The sequence below is a fragment of the Ovis canadensis genome, chromosome 2, assembly GCF_042477335.2.
Source record: "Ovis canadensis isolate MfBH-ARS-UI-01 breed Bighorn chromosome 2, ARS-UI_OviCan_v2, whole genome shotgun sequence".
NCBI lineage: Eukaryota > Metazoa > Chordata > Mammalia > Artiodactyla > Bovidae > Ovis > Ovis canadensis.
In genome coordinates this window covers 33569761-33593865 of record NC_091246.1, presented here as the reverse complement: position 1 = coordinate 33593865, position 24105 = coordinate 33569761, and the positions used below count along the sequence as shown (strand labels likewise).

Here is a 24105-nt window from a genome sequence, read left to right as displayed (position 1 = left end):
AACATTTCCAGGAGCCTTTATTATGCTAATATGCCCTGAAAATCTCTAAGGGAGGGGGCAGGATATACAGTTATTCCCCCTTGACCTTTGGAATACTTTTTGTTACTAAATACTATTAATGGCAGGTACCTAGAAAAGCATTTCAAGGAACACCAGTTAGGAAATGATAGTACTCCAATCATAAGCCTTAAAAGATTCTCCTTCCCTGTCTTTCTTTAACAAGTACTTATTGCATGTCCCAAATGGAACATGATACACAGAGTACTATGCATACTCTGACAAACAGACAAAGCAAAAGACTTAGCCTGGATAATGAAGCTAATGGGTTAGTGAATCAGATTAACTCTTGAGAAAACATTAATTTAATATTTTGACAAATAAAAAGAAATGTTAATAACTTACTGTAACACTGAATGCAAACTTGATCTAAGATATTTGAAAATTTGGGTGTTAATGGTGGCAAAGGTTCCAGCTGGATTCTTTTGAAGTCTTCAGGACAGTCCTTCTTTAGATGACCCTCTCGTTTGCATAAACTGCAAACTACTGTAGGAGACTGCAGGAAGATGGCAAAGCAAAACAAGATTTAAATAAAGGAGCCTTTTTATTCTGAAGTACACATCCTCCACCTCACATTCCAAAGGAATGAAAATATAGTGGCATGGCCACTCCAAACACACTCAGGAGAAAAAGGTAGTTATTTTGACTACCAACAGCATTTCTTTTCTCCTCTGCAAATTCCCAAGAGATTAATGAGGGCAGTGGACCTTGTGGCTGCACTCGAGTGAACCACTACTCAGACAGGTGAGAGCCCTGGTTTAGTACATGAAAATCCAAAGTACATGCATTAAAATTCTTTCAAATCTCCTGGTTCCATGTATAGAAGTGGCACTGATTACCTTGCCTTTGGTGAAGGTGAGTTTACTAAATTCATAGAAGAAATCAGACTGGTCCACAGTTGAATTTTCCTCACATACACTTTCTTCTTTAAGGCTGATTTTATTAAGTTCCACTAGTAGATTTCCATCTTCATGGTGTTTTCCACATTCTTTCAAGTCTTCATACTTAGCAGATCCGTCTAATTCCACATCCTCTTCAGACAGGGCATCCTCATCCCCTGACCCAGTGAAGGTGTTGTCTAATTCATCTCCATTGGCAATGTCATCCTCATCTTCCCTTCGGGAAATGGAGAGCCGGGGTTCTTCTTCCTCCTCCTCGTCCTCCTCTTCCTCATCAGAGTGAAGGATTCCTGATATCTGGCTCTGTCTTGAAGGGGTAAAGTGGCTTACAGCATCTCCAAGTTCACTGGTACCTTCTATGCTTTCTTCATCAACATCAGCCTTGGCATAGGAAGTAGGAAATTCATCATACTCTTTAGCTACAGGATTTCTGAAGCCTTCTAGATCCAAAGTGGTATCTGTCTCCTTATTTCCTGGGCTGTCACAGGTGACAAGCGCTCCACACTTGCTACTACTTAAAGCTTGATCATCAACAGTCAAAGGATGCTTGCTTTCCTTTCCACTTTTTTCTTTCTTATTTTTACTTCCTGTTTCTTGATGATGTACTTCAACGTCCTTAGAGTCACCAGAACTGACTTTCGCCTTAATACAGTCAGAGTTTTCCAGGTGGACAGTGATGTGTGAGTTTCCCATTTTCTCTGCTGATGAGCTTTCAAAGATTTTAGCAGTCTCTTTAAGAGTAAGTGGCTGTGCCTTGCAGGTGTTTGCAGTTGAACTGGCAGCACCAGAACCTTGAGCCAAAACTGAGTTTTTGAGTTTATCACCTTTCGCTTGTACCTCTGGATCGTGTTTTGCTATTTCTTTAGAACATTCAGAAGTACAGCTGACAGTACTCAGAGGCTTTGGAAGACTGGATTTCGTAACTTTGTGTGGAAGAGCAAAATATTTATACGTTGTCCTTAAACAATGAAGTATATATTCAAACACAGGTTGATTATTTAGGGTCCTTGCCACATTTCTTTTTACAGAGTAGGGATCTGTAATGAAAAAAAAAATACACTACTTCACACATTTCTATTTTACATTTAAAAACCAACCTGCTACATAAAGACAACAAATAAGTAACAGTACAACTTATCATTTATCTCATGTGCTTTTTTTAAAAACGGGGGATGGGAAGTAAGAAGATACAGTTTTAAAAACAAAAAGAAATGCTTTCTTAAACATCTGCTCTATGACGAGAACCCATTCTATTCAAAACCATTACCCCTTCCCTACTCTGTCCTGTGACTGTGGAGGTAAAAAAAAAAAAAAAGTCATCAGTGTGGCTCTCATGCCCTCGGGAAGCGGGGTCTTCCCTCCGGGCTCTGCTGAGTGCTCTGCCTCCCCACTCAGCCAGGCCCTGCGGTTTGTAGAGCTTACCTCCACTCTTCTGCCCTGGGAAGCCCCATCACTGAACTGGCTGGACTGAATTCAGGGGCGAGAGGGAGGCACCAGGAGGAGACACCACTTCTCTCAATCTTTTCTCCTCCCCTAGAACTCCAGCAGGTTAGGCAATTGGCCAGAAGAGCTGAGCCAGAGAAACTGCAGGGGAGGGTTTAAAAATGTGAGATCCCCATGACTGCACACAGAATTTATGCAAAATGCAAAAAACCCTCTTATGCAATATAAGGCTTGAAAAAAATCAAGCAAAAATAAGAGAATTCCATTTAGGAGGTTCTTTAAATTATTTTAAGGAGGAGAATTAAGATTTCTAGAGGGGTTCCCATCTCCTGACTTTGTAAAGCTGACAGGAGCTCGTCCATTTAGGGGCATCTACAGGGCACACCAGTATGTCTTTCATATAATGGTTTCAGCTAAATAAGACTTAACTCATTTAAGAGCTAAGTGTTTTTAAAGAGAAAGGTGTTTTTATGAATAAGTTCTAAATATTACTGCAGGTATTCCAAAAATAAACTCTCTCCATGGAGAGAAATTTAATGAAGAATGCTGTTTTTTATGAGAAAAGGTATTTTCCTCAACCTCTGAAAACTAAACAACATCAATAACAATTCATGAAAGGACTGAATCTAAAGATTCAGAAATGAGAACAGCAAAGAGGAAAGGGGGATTTACATGTCACTTGGAAAAGACTTTTTAAGCATTTAAAGTTATTAAGCAATTTACAAAGAAAATAAGGACACAGACAGCTATTCCTTTTAGTTGCATAAATAATTAAGATTTTTTTATCACAGCACTTAAAAAACTCAGATGAACAATTTGGTCCCTTGGAAAGATCTACTGTAATGCATGCAAGATTCTCGCTATCTACTTCACCTTTGGGGTCAGGCCTACCTTACATGTAGAAGCTGAAAAAAGACTGAAATAAAAAGCATGCTGTTAGACTGATACCTTAAAAAAAAAAGGCGGGGTGGGGATGGGGATTAAAGATAAATATTTTGAGATACCTTCAATGGCAATGCGTTTTTTGGGCCAATCCTTTGATTCACGAGATATCGATTCTTTGACACGGATACTTATCACTAAATCAGCCAAATTAAATTCTAAAGCATAGAATCGAAGCAATTCTACCCAGAGTTGCCCAACTGGTACTGAAGGCTGCTGTTTTGAATCAAATATTAATGATACCTATTAACAGCAAAGAGAAAATATACAGGTTATTTCAGATGTCAGTACAATCTGAAAAATCAGCGATCTTCAAGCATCAAATTAAATATATCTGGAAAACCTTAGCAAAGATATGAATCGGCAATCTATCTTGATAAATCACATTCTAGGTTCTATTTTGATTGTGAGCAAGCAGCATTCCTTCACTGAATTCTGGGATTAAAGTTATGTTAACACCTAGTCAGTACCATAGGAATAGACAGGCAGCACATAACCAGGCAGCACTTCTAATTTTGAAGTCTTAAGGGCAGGTGGCGAGAACTGGGCTTCACTGCTACTCCTCTCAGCACTGAGTTCTCCCTGTTCCTGCCGCCGGAGGGCGCCTTTATGCCGTTAAGACACAGAAATGGACTGCAGTTGTTTGCAAAGAGTGGAAGGAAAAATGCTCCTCTCACTTGCTTTGAGAAGTTACATTAAGTTCATTGGTTCTTCCAGCAGCAACTGATTTTAAAGTCGAATAAATAACCCTTGATTTCAGAAATTAATACAAGTTTTCCACTCACAGACTCATGATAAGATGTGACATACTGTGATACAATAGAGTGGAAAGTTCAAAGGACTTAGAAAAGAAAAAGAGGGTCCAAATACTGACTTTGTCACTTCACAGGTTTTGACCGCTTCATGACTTAGCTTCTTCATTCTTGGACTGGCAGTATAACTCAGAAGCGAAGAGAACTGGCTTTTGAATGGGACATGCTAAGCTTTCAAATCCAGCTCTTCCATTTACTAGCTGTGTCTGATCCTGGTGATGGTATATAAGCTGTCTAAGCCTCGGTTTCCTCATCTGAACAATGAGGATCATAGTACCCACCTCATAGGGCTGTTGGGAGGACTGAGTGAGAGAGAGTCTGTTAAGAGCTTAGCACAGTGCCTGGCACACATGTTCAAAAAATGGTCGCTATCATTATCTGCAGAGTAGGGATGATACCACCTATAACACAGGATAGTTATGAGGATTAAATCAGAAACAAGGGAAAGCATCTGGTAGACTGGTTGCTGTCTGTATTTTTTCATTTAGGTATAGTCTTTTTAAATACAAGAAATCCATTTATCATTGAAACCATGTCACAACTGTAAGATGCTCTTAAGAGGTAATTAATTCAACTCCCATATGCTACAAGAGAAGGAACTGAAACCCAAAGAGTTTATGTGGCTTGCGTGGCAAAAGAACAATGTCTCCTGATCCCAGGCCAGTGCTCTTTCACCACACTATGCAATGTCAACACTGTCCAGACCTCACTTAATTTTAGAAGTGGCAGCATGATTCATCTCTGCAATTAGCATTCAAATGCAAAGATAAAAGTATTTAAGCGGTCTTTCAGCAGTAGCCTTTCCTTCTAGGGTAAACAAATTTGCCTCCAATTGCACTTTAGTATATCAAGCTTCAAAATAAGTGGTGTGGTCATAGATTTATTCAGTAAATCTCAACACAAAGGTTCTGTGAAATAAGATAAAGTCATCAGGTGGATTTACAAACTAAACCTGATTAAAAATGTAGTTGTTTTGGTCCCACAAACAACAGTTAAGGACATGGAGAAAACCCCAGAAATGGAAAGTTCCATTAGATCTCACCTCTTTATTCATATATTCAACATCTCACTGAAATGACTTCACAATATCATAACATGGAACTTAAGAGACCTCTGACATACCTAGACTAGTGGTACTTACATTGCTGTTTTTTTAAAAAAACATGGGAGAACACTGTGTTTTTCAAATAAAGTAAGACTAGTAGCTAGCATTTACTGAGTGCTTACCATATGCTCGGCACTGAGTTAAGCATTCTATAAATCGATGACCCTATGAGAAGGTACCAATATCATCTCCATTTACAGGTGAGGAAACTGGGGCACAGAAAGATTAAGCCACCTGCCCAAAGACACATAGCTAGAAGTGGGTGAGCTGGGATACAAATTCAAATATTCTGGCTCCACAGTCTGTGCTCTTAGCCAACGCTGGAACCCCAGACAAATGACACAATTGGTGTGTTCTGGTGGCAGCTCAGGTAGGGTGCCACCACCATTCTCTTCCCTTCAACAAAACCAAGAATATGTGATTCACCAATATCTCCCCATTTTAGGCCAGAGGAAACAAGGACTACAGGAGTGACATGACCTGTTTGTGAAGAGCTGGGATTAGAATCCCAGTTTCAGAGGTATTTTGTGGATATTATTGTCATTTTATCCCAAAGGGATATGGGAAAGCTCATGGAGTCAAGGACTGTTTACCAATTTGGGTCAGAATCCTCCTGTTAGGCTGCTTAGATCTGTTGTTTGAAATTCTAATGACAGCTTGTTCCTCGTTCATAAATTCTCCTTCTCACTACTAACCTATGAGTAAGGACAAGTATACTACCATAGGCTTATTCACTGTTATTTTAGCAATTTGAGGTTAGTTAACTTTTCTTATATTTAAGCCTCATAATATAACCTAAGACCTAAGCTCTTGGAGGATAGATAGGAACTTATTTTTGAATTCTCAGCCTCTTTCACAGCACCTTACACAGAGAAGAAACCACGTAACTATGGATTCAATGATTTGCAATTTTACCTTTTATTCCTTGTCTATTCAAAGAACTGAACAGACTAGAAATTAAACAGTTATGAAATAGTTAAAGATAGCTGAGGAAAGAAGAGAGGAAGATTAACTCATAAACTCCACAATTAACTACTGATTTAAAAACAAACAGTAAGACCAGACATGAGAGAGAACAGACCTGTCCCCTTTTAACGGCCATCTCCTTTGGCGCCTCCTCTTTTGCTGAGTCCACATCCCCTGCAACATTATCAGTGTATTCCCAGACCACAGAGTCTTTCTTAATTTCTTTAAGGTTGAAATTTCCTAATTTGTTTAGTGAGAATCCGTCAATCTAGGAAAAATTAAACACACATTATAAGGCAGAAATGATTTTAAAACAATCAGAGTATATTAATCCTGGAAGAAATGAAAAGTGACACAGTTCACTCAAAATATGAAAGGCATCTTTTATCAAAAGATTACCTTTGAGACATCTGTAAATTTAAAGAGATAAAAAATCAAGGTTTTCATTTGCAAAAGAAATGGTGATTTTTGGAAATAGTGAAGTGAAAGTTGCTCAGTCATGTCCAGCTTTTTGAGACCCCACGGAAAATACAGTCCATGGAATTCTCCAGGCCAGAACACCGGAGTGGGTAGCATTTCCCTTCTCCAGGGGATCTTCCCAACCCAGGTCTCAGGCATTGCAGGAGGATTCTTTACCAGCTGAGCCACAATGGAAGCCCTTTTGGAAATATTTTTTTGTAAACAGTCTAACAGACCACGTCCTAGGCCTAAGGCCACGGTTCTGGTATAAAACCACCTAGGCCCAAACCTCACTCTCTCAGGCACTAGCTGTGAGACCTTCAGTAAGGTCCTTGTTTTCGTTTATGTCTCAGGTTCTTGTAAAAAGGGGTAACACTAGCATCTCCTTAATGGGATAGTTAATGGAAAAAAATAATGGACATAAAGCATTCAGACAGGGCATGGCATATAGTAATTGCTAAATAAACATAAAGTTTTTCTTTGGACATGGTTAAGATGCTAAAGAAAAGCATAGGCTCAAAAGGTCTAAGAAATGTGGAACAAATGTGAACAGATTTCTTTACTGTAGGTATAGTGGGATTTTTCATAGCCTTTAAACATGCTAACGTACGTAACAAATTATGGATTAGGGTATGACTGTGGTAGCCTGATTCTCCAATGTATTTTCACATTAAATGGACAACTTCTGTGGTTTACCTGACAGAATAATCCTAAACATAAGCTCCCCTGCTCATAAAAATTTCCTTCCAACTCAGGATGAAATGTGGTCGTTTCTAGGGCCTAAGTGGTGCTTCCCAGGTGGCTCAGTAGTAAAAAAAGAATTCATTTGAAATGCAGATGTGGGTTCAATCCCTGGGCTAGGAAGATCCCTGGGGGGAGGAAATGGCAACCCACTCCAGCATTCTTGCCTAGGAAATCCCAGACAGTGGGGCCTATAACCCTTAGTAATTGTTGTGCAACTCTTCGATATTCTGTTCTATTTCTTATTCATTCTTTTCTTTGTCCTTGCTTTTCAGTTTAAGAAGTTTCTACTGAGTAAAGCTTACTGATTTTTTTTTTCCCTCTAGGGCCCTAAGCATATTAAGTCATATTGTTAAAACTCCTGGTGAAATAATTCCAGTGCTTGCTCTGTTTCTTCAAACTATGACTTTGCCTTTTAGTACGCCTTATAGTTTTTTTGTTGAAAGCTGGGTAAAACCCTGTGGTGTGAGGTTTTTCCCCTTTATCTGACTGCAGTCAGGCAATGTACTGTTGTAGCTGTAGATGTCAAGGGGCTATAACTTCTGTTGGTATCCTTGTTTGTCTCCTCTACTGTTTTTGGGTTTCCCAAGAGACTTCTTAAATGAAATCTTTCTACTATAACCTCATTATTACACAGGAGGCCGAATAATGCTGCAATAAGCTGTGAAGAGAGGCGAGATATCCTATAGTTCTATGAGGTCTCAGTCTTTTAGTGAGACTGGATCCTGGGCTGCAACCGTCACTTCGTGTTTCTCAGTCCTGCCAATCAGAGGTGAGACAGGGAACAACAGAATGCTGGAGTCGGCTATTTTTCCTTGCCCCAGGTCAGTCAGGCCCTGATAAATCTCAAGGTGGCTCAGTTCAGTTTAGTTGCTTAGTCATGTCCGACTCTTTGTGACCCCATGGACTGCAACACACCAGGCTTCCCTATCCATCACCAACTCCCAGAGCTTGCTCAAACTCATGTCCATTGAGTTAGTAATGCCATCCAACCATCTCAGTCTGTCATCCCCTTCTCCTCCAGCCTTCAATCTTCCCAGCATCAAGGTGTTTTCTAATGAGTCAGTTCTTCACAACAGGTGGCCAAAGTATTGGAGTTTCAGCTTCAGCATCATCCTTCCAACGAATATTCAGGACTGATTTCCTTTAGGATCTCCTAGCAGTCAAGGAACTCTCAAGAGTCTTCTCCAACACCACAGTTCAAAAACATTAATTCGGCGGTGCTCAGCTTTCTTTATAGTCCAACTCTCACATCCATACATGACCACTGGAAAAACCATAGCTTTGACTAGATGGACCTTTGTCGGCAGAGTAATGTCTCTGCTTTTTAATATGTTATCTAGGTTGGTCACAGCTTTTCTTCCAAGGACCAAGCGTCTTTTAATTTCATGGCTGCAATCACCATCTGCAGTGATTTTCGAGCCCCCCAAAATAAAGTCTCTTACTGCTTCCATTGTTTCACCATCTACTTGCCATGAAGTGATGGGACCAGATGCTATGATCTTCGTTTTCTGAATGTTGAGCTTTAAGCCAACTTTTTCACTCTCCTCTTTCACTTTTTCATCAGGAGGCTCTTTAGTTCTTTGCTTTTGCCGTAAGGGTGGTGTCATCTGCATATCTGAGGTTACTGATATTTCTCCCAGCAATCTTGATTCCAGTTTGTGCTTCATCCAGCCCGGCATTTCACATGATATACTCTGCATATAAGTTAAATAAGCAGGGTGACAATATACATCCTTGATGTACTCCTTTCCCAATTTAGAACCAGTCCATTGGTCCATATCTGGTTCTAACTGTTGTTTCTTGACCTGCAACAGATTTCTCAGGAGGCAGGTAAGGTCGTCTGGTTTTCCCAATCTCTTTAAGAATTTTCCAGTTTCTTGTGATCCACACAAAGGCTCTGGCATAGTCAATAAAGCAGAAGTAGATGTTTTTCTGGAACTCTCTTGCTGTTTTGATGATCCAATAGACGCTGGCTATCTGATCTCTGGTTTCTCTGCCTTTTCTAAATCCAGCTTGAACATCTGGAAGTTCACAGTTCACATACTGTTGAAGCCTGGCTTGGAGAATTTTGAGCATTACTTTGTTAGTGTGTGAGATGAGTGCAATTGTGGGGTTGTTTGAACATTCTCTGGCATTGCCTTTCTTTGGGACTGGTATGAAAACTGACCTTTTCCAGTCCTGTGGCCACTGTTGAGTTTTCCAAATTGGCTGGCATATTGAGTTCAGCACTTTAACAAGGAGGTTCAGTTCAGTTCAGTTGCTCAGTCATGTCCAACTCTTTGTGACCCCATGAACGGCAGCACGCCAGGTCTCTCTGTCCATCACCAACTCCCCAAGTTAACTCAAAATCATGTCTACTGAGTTGGTGATGCCATCCAACCATCTCATCCTCTGTCATCCTCTTCTCCTCCTGCCCTCAATCTTTCCCAGCATCAGGATCTTTTCAAATAAGTCAGCTCTTCGCATCAGGTGGCCAGAGTATTGGTGTTTCAGCTTCAACATCAGTCCTTCCAATGAACACTTATGACTGATCTCCTTTAGGATGGACTGGCTGGATCTCCTTGCAGTCCAAGGGACTCTCAAGAGTCTTCTCCAACACCGCAGTTCAAAAGCATCAATTCTTTCGCACTCAGCTTTCTTTATAGTCCAACTTGGTTCTGGTAAAATTGTTGCCTTTGAGGGCAGGCTTTTACCTAAGACAGCAGAATGTTCTAGGCAATGTCAAATTGACAACCTTTTTCCTGGATAGAGGATTTTTCTTGGATCTTTACCCTGAGAACCTGGTGGGCATTTCTGGAGATAAAACTCATGAAAGGAGCACCTTATGAATGGGCCCTCTGCTGTTTTTCCATTTTCACACTTATCCAAACTGAACTTCCAGAATCACAGTTTTCTTAGCTTGGTAATGGTTCCAGAGGCTTCTGCTTTGACAAGTTATATACCTGCCTGGCTCTCCAACTTGGGGAACAGTGGTTTTTCCCATGACCCCACTTCTCTGAAGGATCTAGTAAGAGTTGTTGATTTTCAGCATGCTCAGCTTTTTTCTTTTTGTGAGGATGGAGCGATAACTTCCAAGATCCTTATATGGCGCCCTGGATTGATCAACAATCAGTCAGAGATGTGCTGAGTGGCCAGAAAGAATTAAGGGTTCCACTTCTCTGTATTTTCCCTCTTTGTTCTTTTTCCCCTTATTATTTGGTGGCCCTAGGTCCTCTGCCCAGAAAGAGGAGTGGCTTTTCTACTAGTAAAGCCTTTACGGTAAAGCCACTGAAAAACAGGAACTCACTCTGGGTTGGTCATTTGCTTAATTTTGGGCTTCTCTCTAAAGTCTGAGTTTTTCAGTCTCCAGAACCTTCAGGTTGTTATTTTATGTGTTTTGTTGAGAATTTACAGCTGTTATTTCCAGAAGGATCACTTGTTTAGGAGTTCAAACCTCCACCCAATAAGAGGAACTTGACTTTCTACTGAAGGGGAAAAGGACTACATCTGTTCTCCTATCTTGTTCTAGGAGTTCCACATTCATGATCTCATTTCAAAATTTCTCAGGTGAGTCTTTCCCCAAGGCTCAGAGATTAAACAACTTGCTCAAGGTTATAAGGATTTTAGTGGCAAATCCTGGGTGACTTTCAGGGCTGGCAAGCTTTTAACACTTGACACTACTCTTCTTTCTACTGTATTATCTGGCATTCTTAAAGTGAAAATAATTGTTTCCTAAGAGTTAAGTTTATATAATCTAAAATAAGAATGATTCAAAAAAATATTTACTTGGAGACTAGCAAAATATTGTTGTAGGGGATAAAAGAGGCTAAGAAGACAGGGTTAAGCTAGTCATCATTCACAACTCACATATCAGTATCAAATGATAATAAAATGGAAATTTTAATTGGGAGTAAAAGGTCAGAGAGATAGTCTCCAACATGAAAGAGATCTGAGTAGGTTGGGAGAGAATGGCCAAAAGATTTTTGAAAACACAGATCAGAGCACAGAAATATGATACTCTAAACTTCTTGACAAAGAATCTAATCTTATTCACCCATGTATTACTTTCAGGGCTTAGTACAATGACTAACATACAGAGTGATTTAAAGATTTTGAAGAATTAACAGTTTGGATACTTTCATACACATAATTTTGAGGTTTTCAATAGATTTTCTACATGAACAGTGATATATAATATCTGGCATGAACAAGGCACTGAATTTCTTTTCTGTATTTTTGCTGTATATTTTTGATTAATACTCTAGCAGAAACCAGCACACTGATACCTAACTAGTTTAAAAAGGTGAAGACTAAGATCACTTTGGGTCAGGCAGTAGTCTGCCTTATTTGATATATACAGTTCAATCCAGTGTTTGACCACTATATACTTTTGTCATTAAATTTGCAAAAACAAATGGCATAATCAAAACCAAATTCTGTCATCTTAGAGAACTTCTAGTATCACTGCCAAGGAAATAATACACTTGGCTATAGACAAAGGTATTCATGTTTCTCTTAAGCAAATCCTGAGGAGATTCCCATCACCAGAAGAGAAGCGCTTTTTTCCCCCTGCATCTTCACATCAGTGACAGATGCCCACTTCAGGGAAGATGAAGACACAAGAAAAGGCAGATTTCACTAAGACAGCAGTGATATGGCAACACAGCCGACCTCTTTCTCAGGCATTTTTTTGGCCCAGGAGTCCAACTGGTTTGGTTTTATCTTAAACTCCTATCTCTCTTGGATCAAAGTGAAAAGAAAACTTCAAAGACTTTTTCAAAGACTTTCGTATCAGACTTAGGTCTGATGAAAAGGGTTATTTGTCAACTAAGGGTTGACTTTGTTCTCTCACCCTTTTTTCCACCAGAACAGACTAGCAAGGATACCCTGAATTTTTTCATTTCAGTACCGCAAGCACAAGGAGAACTCTCTTTAGGCAACTGGGTTGCAGCACAGCAGACTGCAATTCCTAGAGCCAGGACAGTGTTTCTGCTTCAGCCTTTGTTCTCAGGGCCTGCCTGATAAAGGTCCTTGCTTAATTCTCAACACATTTAGTATAAAGAAAAAAATTCCCTAAAATCTTATTTTATATATATATAAGAACTACGGCTCTGGAACATCTCCTCGTTAAATGATGAGAATCCTGCATATGGTAAGAAGACAAGTAGTTAAAATACTGGATGTATCTTTCACCAAGTGAAGCTTTTTTATAAAATAAGGATATACATAAGACTTTTATCAAGGAATTTCACCTAGGGATTAAAAGTGAGGCATTTCAAGAGAATGAAAATAACCTCGTTTTGACTTTGAGATGGCTCCTTCTTAAATCTTACTATTTGAATAAATCAGCTCAACTTTAATTTATCCAGAAAGAAAGAGTGGTCACCTTACTGAAGTCTTATTCATCTTAAAGATTACAGCAAAATATTATTTAAGAGGTGACTTCTAAGTTCTGCATCTGTGGTATGAGTAGCAATCTCAGCACTTACATTTTCTTTTGTTTCACAGGGAACAGGGTAGAAAGAGAACAAAAAGATCAGTAAAAGAAAGTGATAGTGAACTGAATGCTTTCTACAGTCTGTCTGGAGGTGATATATAAATTCAAGTATCAAATTATAAAACTGTACCCAAAGAATTGTGTAGCAAATGATAATGTAGGTTCACATTCTCATCTGTAAACCTCAAGATCATGTGCTCCATAAATTATAAGTTTCTTCAGTTTAGAAAAGTAACAGTCTCCCTAGCAGAGTATATGGCAGCATCTTGTAGCCAAATACATTAATATTTCAGCAGTGAGAGGCATGAATTTTCACAATAATAGGATAAATAAATTCATGTCAGTTCTGGTTAGGTTTTTAGACTTTGAAATTATGCTCAAGGGATTGTGGCTCCATAATAAAATCAATATTGGATACATAAGCAAAAAATGTTTTATACCCATGATCCTAGATAAACAGGCAGAAGGGGTTCTTTCCTCTGTTGAAGAAAGAAAATGGCCATCAGAGCAAACACATAAGGTGGTAAACCTCCTTCTTCAGGGCGATCTATACTGCAAAGCTACAAATGAGAGAAAAGAGGATAAGCATTCTTTTGTACCAACTTGTCATTTATGCAATTTGGTCTAAAATCTGTTAATTCATTTCCATTTATCATGTGATTTACTCTTCAAAATGAAATTCCACAATGACAAAATACCCAACTTCCTTATACTTGTGTTGTAAACACATACTGTGGTTTTCAGTGAGTTTCCACTTCAAATTTTTCATTTGTTAACTAAACTCACTTGTGAAAGGCTCTAAAAATCTATTTATTTTTTGATATCCATGGTAAATCCATTCACTTGGTTCAAAAACTTGTTAATGAAGTCAAAATAATGATTCAATCCCAAACATAAACCAATTGGCTTTGCTCAGTTTAATGGCCCCCCTCATGCTTAGCTGCTACCTCAAAAATGCATGCTTTGGTCAGAAACATAATTAGAGGAAAGAAAGCAGGCAAACCAATTAGCACTAGGAGAAAATAACAACTTAGTGATGAAGTAGGAGGCTGCTTTCAAAGCACACCATATTGTGATTACCAATTCACTCAATTAAGAGTGGGGCATCCTCTGTCTCTGTTATATCTTCGACTCAAGCAACAGGAATTATGTGTTGTCACTGCCATGTCCTAATCCATAAAGCTTTTGGCTTTTTTCTATACAGAATCTCAAGTTTATAATCGTGATGGGACCTTACATTTTGGAGAAATGTGATGCTCTCGTGTTCATCTGAGCATTTCATTAGGATACCATGTTTAAAATACTGTAGAAATGTAAAGCAAGATCAGATAGTGGCTTTCATTTTTTGGGAATCTTTGGGTATATTACTGGGGCTTCCCAGGTGGCTCAGTGGTAAAGAATCCACCTGCCAATACAGGAGATGCAGGTTCGATCCCTGGGTTGGGAAGATACTTTGGAGGGGGAAACAGCAACCCACTTCAGTATTCTTGTCAAAATTCCACGGACTGAGGAGCCTGGAGGATTGCAGTCCATGGGGTTGCAAAGAGTCAACATGACTAAGCAAGGGTTTATCACTGGATGGTATAAGAGGCTTTATCTTAACTCTCCTGTTTCTGAGACTCACTTCAGGAAACTAGATAAAATGTAAACGTGTAGGCTATACCTCAGATTTGACCTACAAATCTAATTTTTAATAAGTATCATAAATCATTGATCTTTTGAACAATATGCTATAGTCAAACAGAAACAGTAAGTTTTTCTTTCTATATACATTAAAATTTCTAATACTCAAGATGCCAACTCTCTTGATGTCTATAAATATGCATCCAAACATTTAATATTAAATGAACCATGTAAAAATCAAAGTGTACTGCTTAAGCATACGTAGAATGTATTCATTCATTTAAAGAACTCAAACCTACCTTTGCCCAGTACCTAAATGCAATTATCAGAGGAACCAGCTTTGATTCTAGTTTTCCAAGGGCAGTTAAATGATTTGTTGTCAGACAAGCATTTTCATTTCCTGCGCTCACTTTACAAAGAAGACCACTGGTGGGGCGTAGAGGGTGACAATGAGAAGGAAAAAGAGAAAGATAAAGTGTTATACAGGTATCAGGTTTCTTTTACACTACCATCAACTAATTTACACTGATAATAAATACCTTAAAAATGAAAACAAAAAACTCATTAAACCTTTATGGGTCATTTAAATAACTGGCTTAAAAAAGATAGGGCAGCTATTTTCTGGGTAAACTTTATTTTGTAAGAACCAAAACTGTCACATTTTCTTATATTAAAACAGTTTTTAGGGGGAAATGCAAAGAAATATAAAATGTTTCAAATGGGAGTACAAATTCATCTTAGTAGGAGCAAAAGTGTTTTCTCTAGCTGGAGGAATCTGCTTGATGGTGACTCATTACAGCCTACAAACCACCCATCTACAGTGGGAATGGGAGTGTTTCCAGATGGAGAGAGAGAGCTGGGTGAAGTCATACCAACTGTTTTCAGTACTGTTTAAAATGCTGCTAAAAAGAATGGCAAATAAAGGTGATCAGAGCAAGTAACTATTTGATAGTTTGTTTGTTTTTTTTTTTTTTTACGAAATGGATCAAAATGCTTCCTTTCTATATTTTTTCCTTTTAAGTACTTTTCTTCTTTTTAAAATAAAATACCTTTTCCTCTTGGGTTAAATACCAACAGTAGAGAGAGAAAGCTAATAGCAAGCTTATGAAATTAACCACATAGGAGCTTGTAATTCTAGAAACTGGACATTAAAATGTAGTAAAGTACAAGTGCTTTTGGCAAGCTGATACTTAATAAATAGCTAAAAAAAACAGAGACCTTTGCTTTTCTCTGCACACTACCACTGGCACCCGAGCATGGAAATCTGCATCAACATCAATAAAAGAGTCTGAAAAAGAAAAGAATATTACACAGATTAGTTAATTAAGCCTTTGTTTAAAAGCACAATTAGATAAAGTACAAGTACCAGCTGCGTATCATCTGTTGGGTCTTTTGAAAGACCATTATGCAATAAAGCTCTTAAGAGATGATTATGAAATAAAAATGACTTGAAAAGGAAAAAGTATTATATTCAACAATCAAGTAATCACATTAATTTAAAACTCTTATTTTATAAAATTAATGTCTGATTAGAAATGGCTACATTATTGAACTAGAACATTTAAATATTAGGTCACTAACATAATTATAAATACGGACAGGACAATAAAAAACAAAACTGCTGCAAAAGCTACTAAAACATGTGGGATCAAAATACGTACTGACTGAAGTAAGAAGAAAAGTTTAAACATTTCATTCAGTCAAAACAAAAAGGATGGGAAAGACTAATTCAGGGATGAGACAATTTAACCAGGCCTATGGAAAGCACACAAGCTGTCAAGTCCCAGTTGGACATTACTTTGGACATATGATAACATACCCGGGAATAATTATTTGTTGATTCATTAATCTGAGTTGAGCCACACTATTTATTATTCATAAAGTATTAATTTGAGCCATGGAATATAGATGAACATCCTTTGGTTTTAACTTCAAGAGTAAATTTTACCAAGAGGAAAATTTAACCCAAGAGGAAAAGGTATATTTTGACTCTTATCAGTCTTGGCTAGGGCCTGTATAATCTTTACAAGTTGTGACATTATCACCAAGCAAAAAGCTTTACTTCCAAGATAGTTATTCTGCATAGCAGAACAACTAACAAGACTCCAATTAACCTGCTAATAATTCATGGGCATTTGCTTTAGTTTTTTGCTTGGCTATTACTCATATAAGTAAATCAAAAAACATGACTTCCTATTTTCAAAGCTTGAAAAATAAGATATATTTAAAATTATAGACAAAAGAAAAATTTAACAACCAAATGTGGAAAGAATTTGGCCTTACCATTGTTCTTTAAACATTCTTGGACAAGTAAGAGAACATCTGGCTGAGACATCTAGGAAATAAATCAATGAATACATCAAATAATTCATAAGTACTTTGGCTTCACTGAGATAACACACAGTCATCTGAAGTTACCCAAATGCCTCTCCAAACTAGAAAGCACCTTACTACCTGAGTAAAGGAACTAATCATTGTGCTATGTGCACACAGTCAGACACGGAGAGATGAGCACTGAAAGATGACGACTGTGGGCAAAAAGAGACTGACTACTCAGTTAACTCCTGATTCACTAATTCATGAGTTAATTAGCCTCTCAGCAAATCTCCAAGTTTCGGCTGCTGCTGCTGTGTAGCTCCAGTCGTGTCCGACTCTGTGAGACGCCAGAGACGGCAGCCCACCAGGCTCCCCTGTCCCTGGGATTCTCCAGGCAAGAGTACTGGAGTGGGTTGCCATTTCCTTCTCCAATACATGAAAGTGAAAAGTGAAAGTGAAGTCGCTCAGTCGTGTCTGACTCTTCACAATCCCATGGACTGCAGCCTACCAGGCTCCTCCATCCATGGGATTCTCCAGGCAAGGGTACTGGAGTGGGCTGCCATTTCCTTCTCCGAAGCTGTGGCTAGAAGCTGTCAAACTGTTAATACTATACTATTATTCTGTGAGACTACTTCAACAGATTGCTTACTGGTGTTCACTTCTGTCTTGCCTTTCTCTAATCCTTGCTACACTGGGAACCAAAACCACTTAAAACCACTTAGATCCAGTCCTGGCCATCCTTAAAACTCTCTGTCTGGCTACTTAATGCCCTTAGGTCAAAATGAAATTCCAGCTTCCTGTATTTTGGGATCCAGGCTACATCTCTATCCTAATCTTGTGCTCCTCTTTCTCTAGGTCCCTTCACAGCCCTAACAATTTTCCCTTTAGCTCCCTGAACAGGCCATGCTCAATGCCTACATATGATGTGCTCTAAAGCCAAAACACTCTTTCACTCTCTCCATCCCTTTTCACCTTTTAGAGTTCAGCTTAAATGTTATCCATTCAAAGGGGCATCAAGACTGCTTGTTTTCTGTCACAGAACCTTGTTTGTCTGAATTGCTTTTATTATAATTAATTATCTATACATAATTACTTATCTCCTTCACTAGGTATGAATTTCATGAAGAAGCAATCATATTTTTTTTGGCCTCTAGAACCTAGTATAGTCTTGGCATATCACACAGACCTGAGGAATGAACGAATGACATGAAATCAAAATAACTGCCATGCTGCTAAAATATTAATTAGAATTTAAGGTTAAAAGAAAAGTAAAATCTTGGTCAACTGACCAGGTAGCTATAGCAATTGGGGATGGCAAGGAATGAGAGAGTGTGAAATACGAAATTTGGGGGAGGAGGTCAGAAATCTTTATTTCTATTTTTAAGCAGTAACCCAAGTAAATGGCATAAACCATTTGCAAACTGGCCTGCAGGAACCACCAGTAAGTAAATGAATAACCCATTAAAGTGCCTTCCAGTTTTAAAGTTCTGACTCATCAACATCTTTCTGAACCATGTTTAAACCAGAAATCTAGGCTAGGTGCAGTTCTTCAAAAGTGTAATTATTTTTACAAGGTGGGTGTATGTAAGAGGAAACTCAGGAACAAATCGAGCCTGCAGGTCTTAAATGTTTATATGTATGTATGGGTGTGTGTCTGTGTGTATATATGTGTGTGTGAGCTTGCAGGTCTTAAATGTTTATATGTATGTATGGGTGTGTGTGTGTATATATATATATGTGTGTGTGTGTATATATACACATACCACACCCGTTTGAAATCTAAAATCCTTCGCTGCCACTGCAAAGTTGAATTGTCAAGATAATTGTCAAGATAATGCAATCTTTTCAAGTTAATAGAGCTAAGTAACGCCATCAGATTCACATGGTTAAAAAAAACCAGTGTTTGAAGAAAGCATGAAAGATATGTAGAAAAGAAGAAATACTCTTTAAAAGTGAAGGCATGCAGAAGAACATTAAAAAAGATTTTTCAGGAAAAAATTATACTTTTAAAAACAAAGTAGTTTTAGAAAAAAAAAATTACACTTAAACTGTCCTCAAACATCTAAAATATATCCATATATAGCTCACATTTAGAGGAAAAAAACAGAACTTCCATACCACTCTGTGAAAATTCTAACATTTATTTTGTACTTACAATGGCTGGAAATTGAATGTCAATGTTTATATCCGAATTTTTGAAACCCAATCTGCTACAGGATGACCCATATAATCTCAGAGAACAATCTAAAAAAAAAAAATTTTTTTAATAAATAGAAGTCATTTATAAAGTAAAATTTCTCAAAAGTTAATGCAAGACACTGCTATTTCAGAAATGGAACCATCAATTAAAACTACACACAAAAGAAAAACAGTATTCAAGTCTGACACAATGAAAGGACACGAATGGGTGACTCTCTGCTCTTGCTTTCACTTTTATTTTACTTAAAAGGGAAGACTACATTGAATGCAGTTTACTTTAATAGCCACTCTTTTCATACCAGTTGTAAAATACATTAATACTTCCTTTATTCATATTTTGCAGAGAAAATACTAGCTAAAATGATTTTTAAAATATGGAAGTCGAAAAGAGATGTCTAACTTTGTTATATGTTTATAAACCTCGGAGTACACTGAAGAGTTAAGGCAGATACTTCATTCACCTTTTTGAAAGCATACACAGGTGTAATTTAGTATAAAGATCATGGTTCAGTAACACAATAATCATAAAAATCAGCATTATATTATTTCCAATATAAATACTCCTTATGAACAAAAAGTTTAACATAATACAATCTTTTGAGGAAAACTTTAGAAAGTGATTTATCACTGATATAACTTAAAATGTTAGGCAGCAAGCGAGTCACTCTTTAGAGGAAAATGTGTGTATGGGTACCACGTATATTTATTTTATGGCATTTTCCCCCCAATGTTTTACTACTGTTGGGCCAAAAAAAGGAACTTTGTATCTCTTTTCTTTCCCAGGTTAAGTCAAGTAATTTATTTGGGTTTTAACAATTTTCCAAGACAAAGTACACTCAATTTTACATTGGAAATCTATGACAAAAATCAAAATTACAAATGACATCTCAGGAGCTTGTCTACAACATCAAAGATGAGATACCTTATATAAGGAAATGAATAGATTCTTGTTCTTTATTTTTTCTGAACACAAATATATGAATATGAATCATACTATATGAATATTTCAGTAAAATGAATAGTTTGATGGGTAGTACAATGATAAATTCAAATAGTGATTTCAACCCTGGCTGTGGATTAGAATCACTTGTGGAGCTTTCTATAAAAAAATAGTCTTTCATGGTTCCATAGACATAACTTGGAAACATAAATTCAACAGTGCACAAAATTTATTATACATTAGTTTCAAAGCTCGTTTTAGATGGTGCAATTCTTTTAAGCATGGTTAAACAGAACCTTTTCCGGAAAGAGATAACTTGAAAATGACTCCAGGACACTTTATTTTAACTCAAAATATTCTGTCAATGTACATAGGTAGAAAGATGTGGTGATCATTTTGTAATGTATACAAAATATTGTTATCACTATGCTGTATACCTGAAACTGATATACTGTAAGTCAATTATACTTCAACTAAAAAAGGAACTGAACTGAGAGATGGAAAATAGAAAGGTAAACAAAACACATACACAAGAGTCCCACGGTGCTCTAATAATATGGGACATGTAAATGAACACAACGAAATTCACAATGAAGACAGGTTACTAACAACATATGTAAAAGTCTTTGCTACCCTAGGGTAAGCCAGGAAAACAAAAACAAAGATCTGCAGTACAAAAACATAAAAAACAAAAAATTGAGAGCTTTAGAACATGGTAAGTTGATTTCTATTAGGCAAAAATTACTAACGGTAAGAAAAATGAATGGGGTATTTTAGGTAGCTAAAAAGAAAAACAAATCTAGAAAATACCTGGTAACTTGTGTTGGAACACATTTTCCATGATACGTTTAATTTCTAGTCTCTGTTCCAAGTTCTCATTGTGTAAGCCAAACTCCTGTACCACTTTGTCAATGGCAATACCAATTGCATTTATCTGGGAGGGTGTAGGCGGGGGTAACGTGGTGAGCAACTCTTCCTCTTGCTTCTCCTTTTAAGATCAATGTTGAGATTAAAAATGACTCACACCATTTTTACCTTCTACCAGTCACTGAGACAACACCCTGCACAGTACCCTCGAATATTTTTCTCAGCCCTCCTTTTCCCTTTAGCTGTTAGTCTTCATCTTATCAAACACACACACACTTCTTTATGTACATAAAATAGAGGGAAGGGAGGAATAAGGAAAAAGTGTAAGGAAAGAACATTAGAAACAGTAATGGCATATTATTTACTTTGTTATTACTGGCATAAGGACACAAACCTAGGTCCTAGCATTGGCTTCATTCGTCCTGATACTGTCCTACGGAAATTCACAAGACTACCCAGCAAAACATATCTGACCAGTATAAAGTATTCTGGTTAATATAAATTCAGTAATATAAATAACCAAATTAGTATCACAGTCTTAAGGAAAGTGATAAAGATGACAAGTAATAATTGACAAACATATGTGTTTAGGTTACTTTACACTTACCTTAATGTTTTTCTTGTGCCTCTTCTCTTTGATATGCTTATGAGCAAATGCAATGGATTCAATTAAAACATCACAAAGTTTGCAGGTGTACTTTGCTGTAGGGTAGTTTCTTGGTCGCTACAATTTGAAGAGATTTACAGACATGTATATATTTGTATATAAATACATATTTAGAGAGACATGTAGAGAGAAAGATGTACAGAGACAAAATACAGGTAAACAAAAGCTGGCCAGAAGATGATTTCCTGGACACTTACTAAATTGTTAATAAATTACTGTCACTATCATTATGCTAATAATTGTTTTTTAAAAGAAATTCTAAAAAAGAAAAAGAAACTATATTAACAAACTGAATATCACTTTTGATCTATATAATTCATTGGAGCACATGTTCCGATTAGTAACATAGTTTAAACCAAAACAAGGATTTTAACTAACAAATAAAGCTGTTACCCTTTTCAGCCTGTCGATGCAGTCTCTTTTCAGCCGCTCCTCAGCCTGCTGTAAGCCCAGCAGCTCCTTCGTTGAAAGCACAGACTCATCGATCACAGGGCCTTCCAAGTCTCCATCTTGTTCATTTTCGTCATTTCTAGTTCTCCGTGGCTTCCGAGGTCTGGACCTCGGTTTCTTGTTTTCTTAAGTTAGGGGGAAAATATTGGTGATACTGAATAACCCCAAGCCAAAAGCAGAACTTACATATTTATTCATGAAATCACGTGATAGCTGAATGACACCTGAACACAGAGCAAAAGGGAAGGTACACCTCTCCCATGGATAAAAAGCTTAAATGCTCATTAAGCGCCTCAACATGTGGATACACTAATCCACAGAAGCCATCTTTTTGGAAAACAAAAGACTTCTACTTCAACCATAAAATCTGATTCTATCATTTCTTCCTAGTATACTGCTGAGTTTACTCAACAATAGTAAAAATTATTACTTGAAAGCAAGTACATCAGTAATCCTAATGTAATTAATATATCATAATATAACATATAATGTACATATATTTAATAATTTCTAATATACCTGTAAGGATACTTGGTATTCAAAAGAAAACTGTCCACATTTGCTTTCATTTTTGTAAGTAAACAAGCCCACTGGAGTAAAGATGGACAGTATTATCTCCAAAGAACTGAGAATACAACTTTATTCTTATCTGGAGTAAAAATCCATCACTGAATTGTAAATCGGGCAATCATAGAATTGGGCCCTCCCCCATGTTAACCTCAAGAAATTGAAGCCAAAATTTTATTTACTGAAGATAACTATTAACCATTTTATCTTTACTTTCATTTTAACTTCTTTGATGAGCCTGCACAGAGCACATTTCAAATGAAAAAACAAAAACAAATTAGCAATTGAAATAAAAGCTTTCTGCAAGTACAGACTAATTCATCTGCTTATAAACTCTGCTGTTAGTTCTACAGTCCTTATAAGTAATAAACAAATCTGTTCCTTTTTTAAGACTCAGGACTTTTCAACCTCAGTAAAACTGAAGACGTTTGTACAATTCATCTACAAAAAAAAATGTTCTAAATAGCTTCGGTAATTTCCATCAAGTTCTGAAAATGAAGTTGCTAGTACCATATAAAAGTAAAATGAAATTCATTTCCTCAATTAAAATTATGATTAAGTGGACTGAATAGTTTTTAAATGGCTTACCAAAAATTATTCTCTGAATATATAAACCAACTGAAATGCTCTGCATGAAGCAGCTGCCACGACGGGTTTTCAGTGGAACTCATTACTTGTAGAGCAGGTACAATGAATCAGTTGATTGAAAAGAAATTATGTCGGGAAAGGGAGGTATAGGACTCTTAATTTTTAAAAAAGCTATCACCAACAGCTCTGAAGGAAAAGCAGCATGCAATGTACTCAAACTACCCTGAGATGAATATAATGAAATTCTGCCAACAGCTTCGATATGATAAAGCAGCAATTAAAAAAATAAAGAAGTATTGGGACAAAGTTTTTATTTTAATAGGAATCAAAATGGACCAAACAAAATAGTAAAAGACAAATAGTTAAAATCAGTCTATTGCTTTTTAACACGCCCTCTATTCACAACTAAATAAGCACAATCTTTTAAGGGTAGTACTCCTGGTCTGCATAAAGCTTTGAGATAAGCAATTCTTTTAACTCAGAGGTGTGTCTATTCTAATTTGTTTATCATTACAAACTCTGAATAACTGCATCTAACTTTAGTATTCCAGGCAGGAGTTTCTTAGGCAAAACTCTCTTTAAAGATTTACACTGAAACATGTAACACAATCAGAAAGATCCACTGTTGGTTCACCAAAACAAAAATTGATATGGAACCAAATTACTTTTTCACTTCTCTCGATTACAAAGGCTTCTCGCTGTATTTGCTATGTAATTTTTCTAGAAAGAGTAACTTTAGTTTCTCTCCAAAAGTACAGTTAACTTATTTTACAAAGAGAAGTGGAGGGCTGCAGAAATTTTGCCTGATGATGACAACTGCAGCTACCAATATTGAGTATTTTTTCATGCAACAGATGCAACATAAGCACTTTAGGTGGCTTCAGATTAATCTCTAAAGTGATCCTATCATGGATGCTAATATTATCCCCAGGATACAGATGCATAAAATGCTGGTCCAAGAAAGTATCTTGTCCAGGCATACATG

At 37.2% G+C, this 24105-nt stretch overlaps 1 protein-coding gene across 33 annotated transcripts in view; it reads right to left on the bottom strand.

Annotated features, from left to right (window-relative positions):
* TUT7 (terminal uridylyl transferase 7) overlaps window positions 1–24105 on the bottom strand; it is a 58551-nt gene that overhangs the window by 30065 nt on the left and 4381 nt on the right. For all 33 annotated transcript variants that reach the window (XR_011254264.1, XR_011254265.1, XM_069575762.1 and 30 more), the window contains exons 3-14: window positions 21909–22090; window positions 21456–21572; window positions 20792–20969; window positions 18998–19086; window positions 16810–16861; window positions 15745–15814; window positions 14826–14952; window positions 13344–13463; window positions 6340–6492; window positions 3404–3584; window positions 897–1993; window positions 403–553 (exon numbers count right to left, since the gene is read on the bottom strand). Coding sequence is in view for 31 of the 33 variants with exons in the window: in XM_069575762.1 (XP_069431863.1) it covers window positions 403–553; window positions 897–1993; window positions 3404–3584; window positions 6340–6492; window positions 13344–13463; window positions 14826–14952; window positions 15745–15814; window positions 16810–16861; window positions 18998–19086; window positions 20792–20969; window positions 21456–21572; window positions 21909–22090 (2517 nt within the window). In the remaining 2 variants the exon portion in view is untranslated. The remainder of the gene's footprint in view (window positions 1–402; window positions 554–896; window positions 1994–3403; window positions 3585–6339; window positions 6493–13343; window positions 13464–14825; window positions 14953–15744; window positions 15815–16809; window positions 16862–18997; window positions 19087–20791; window positions 20970–21455; window positions 21573–21908; window positions 22091–24105) is intronic.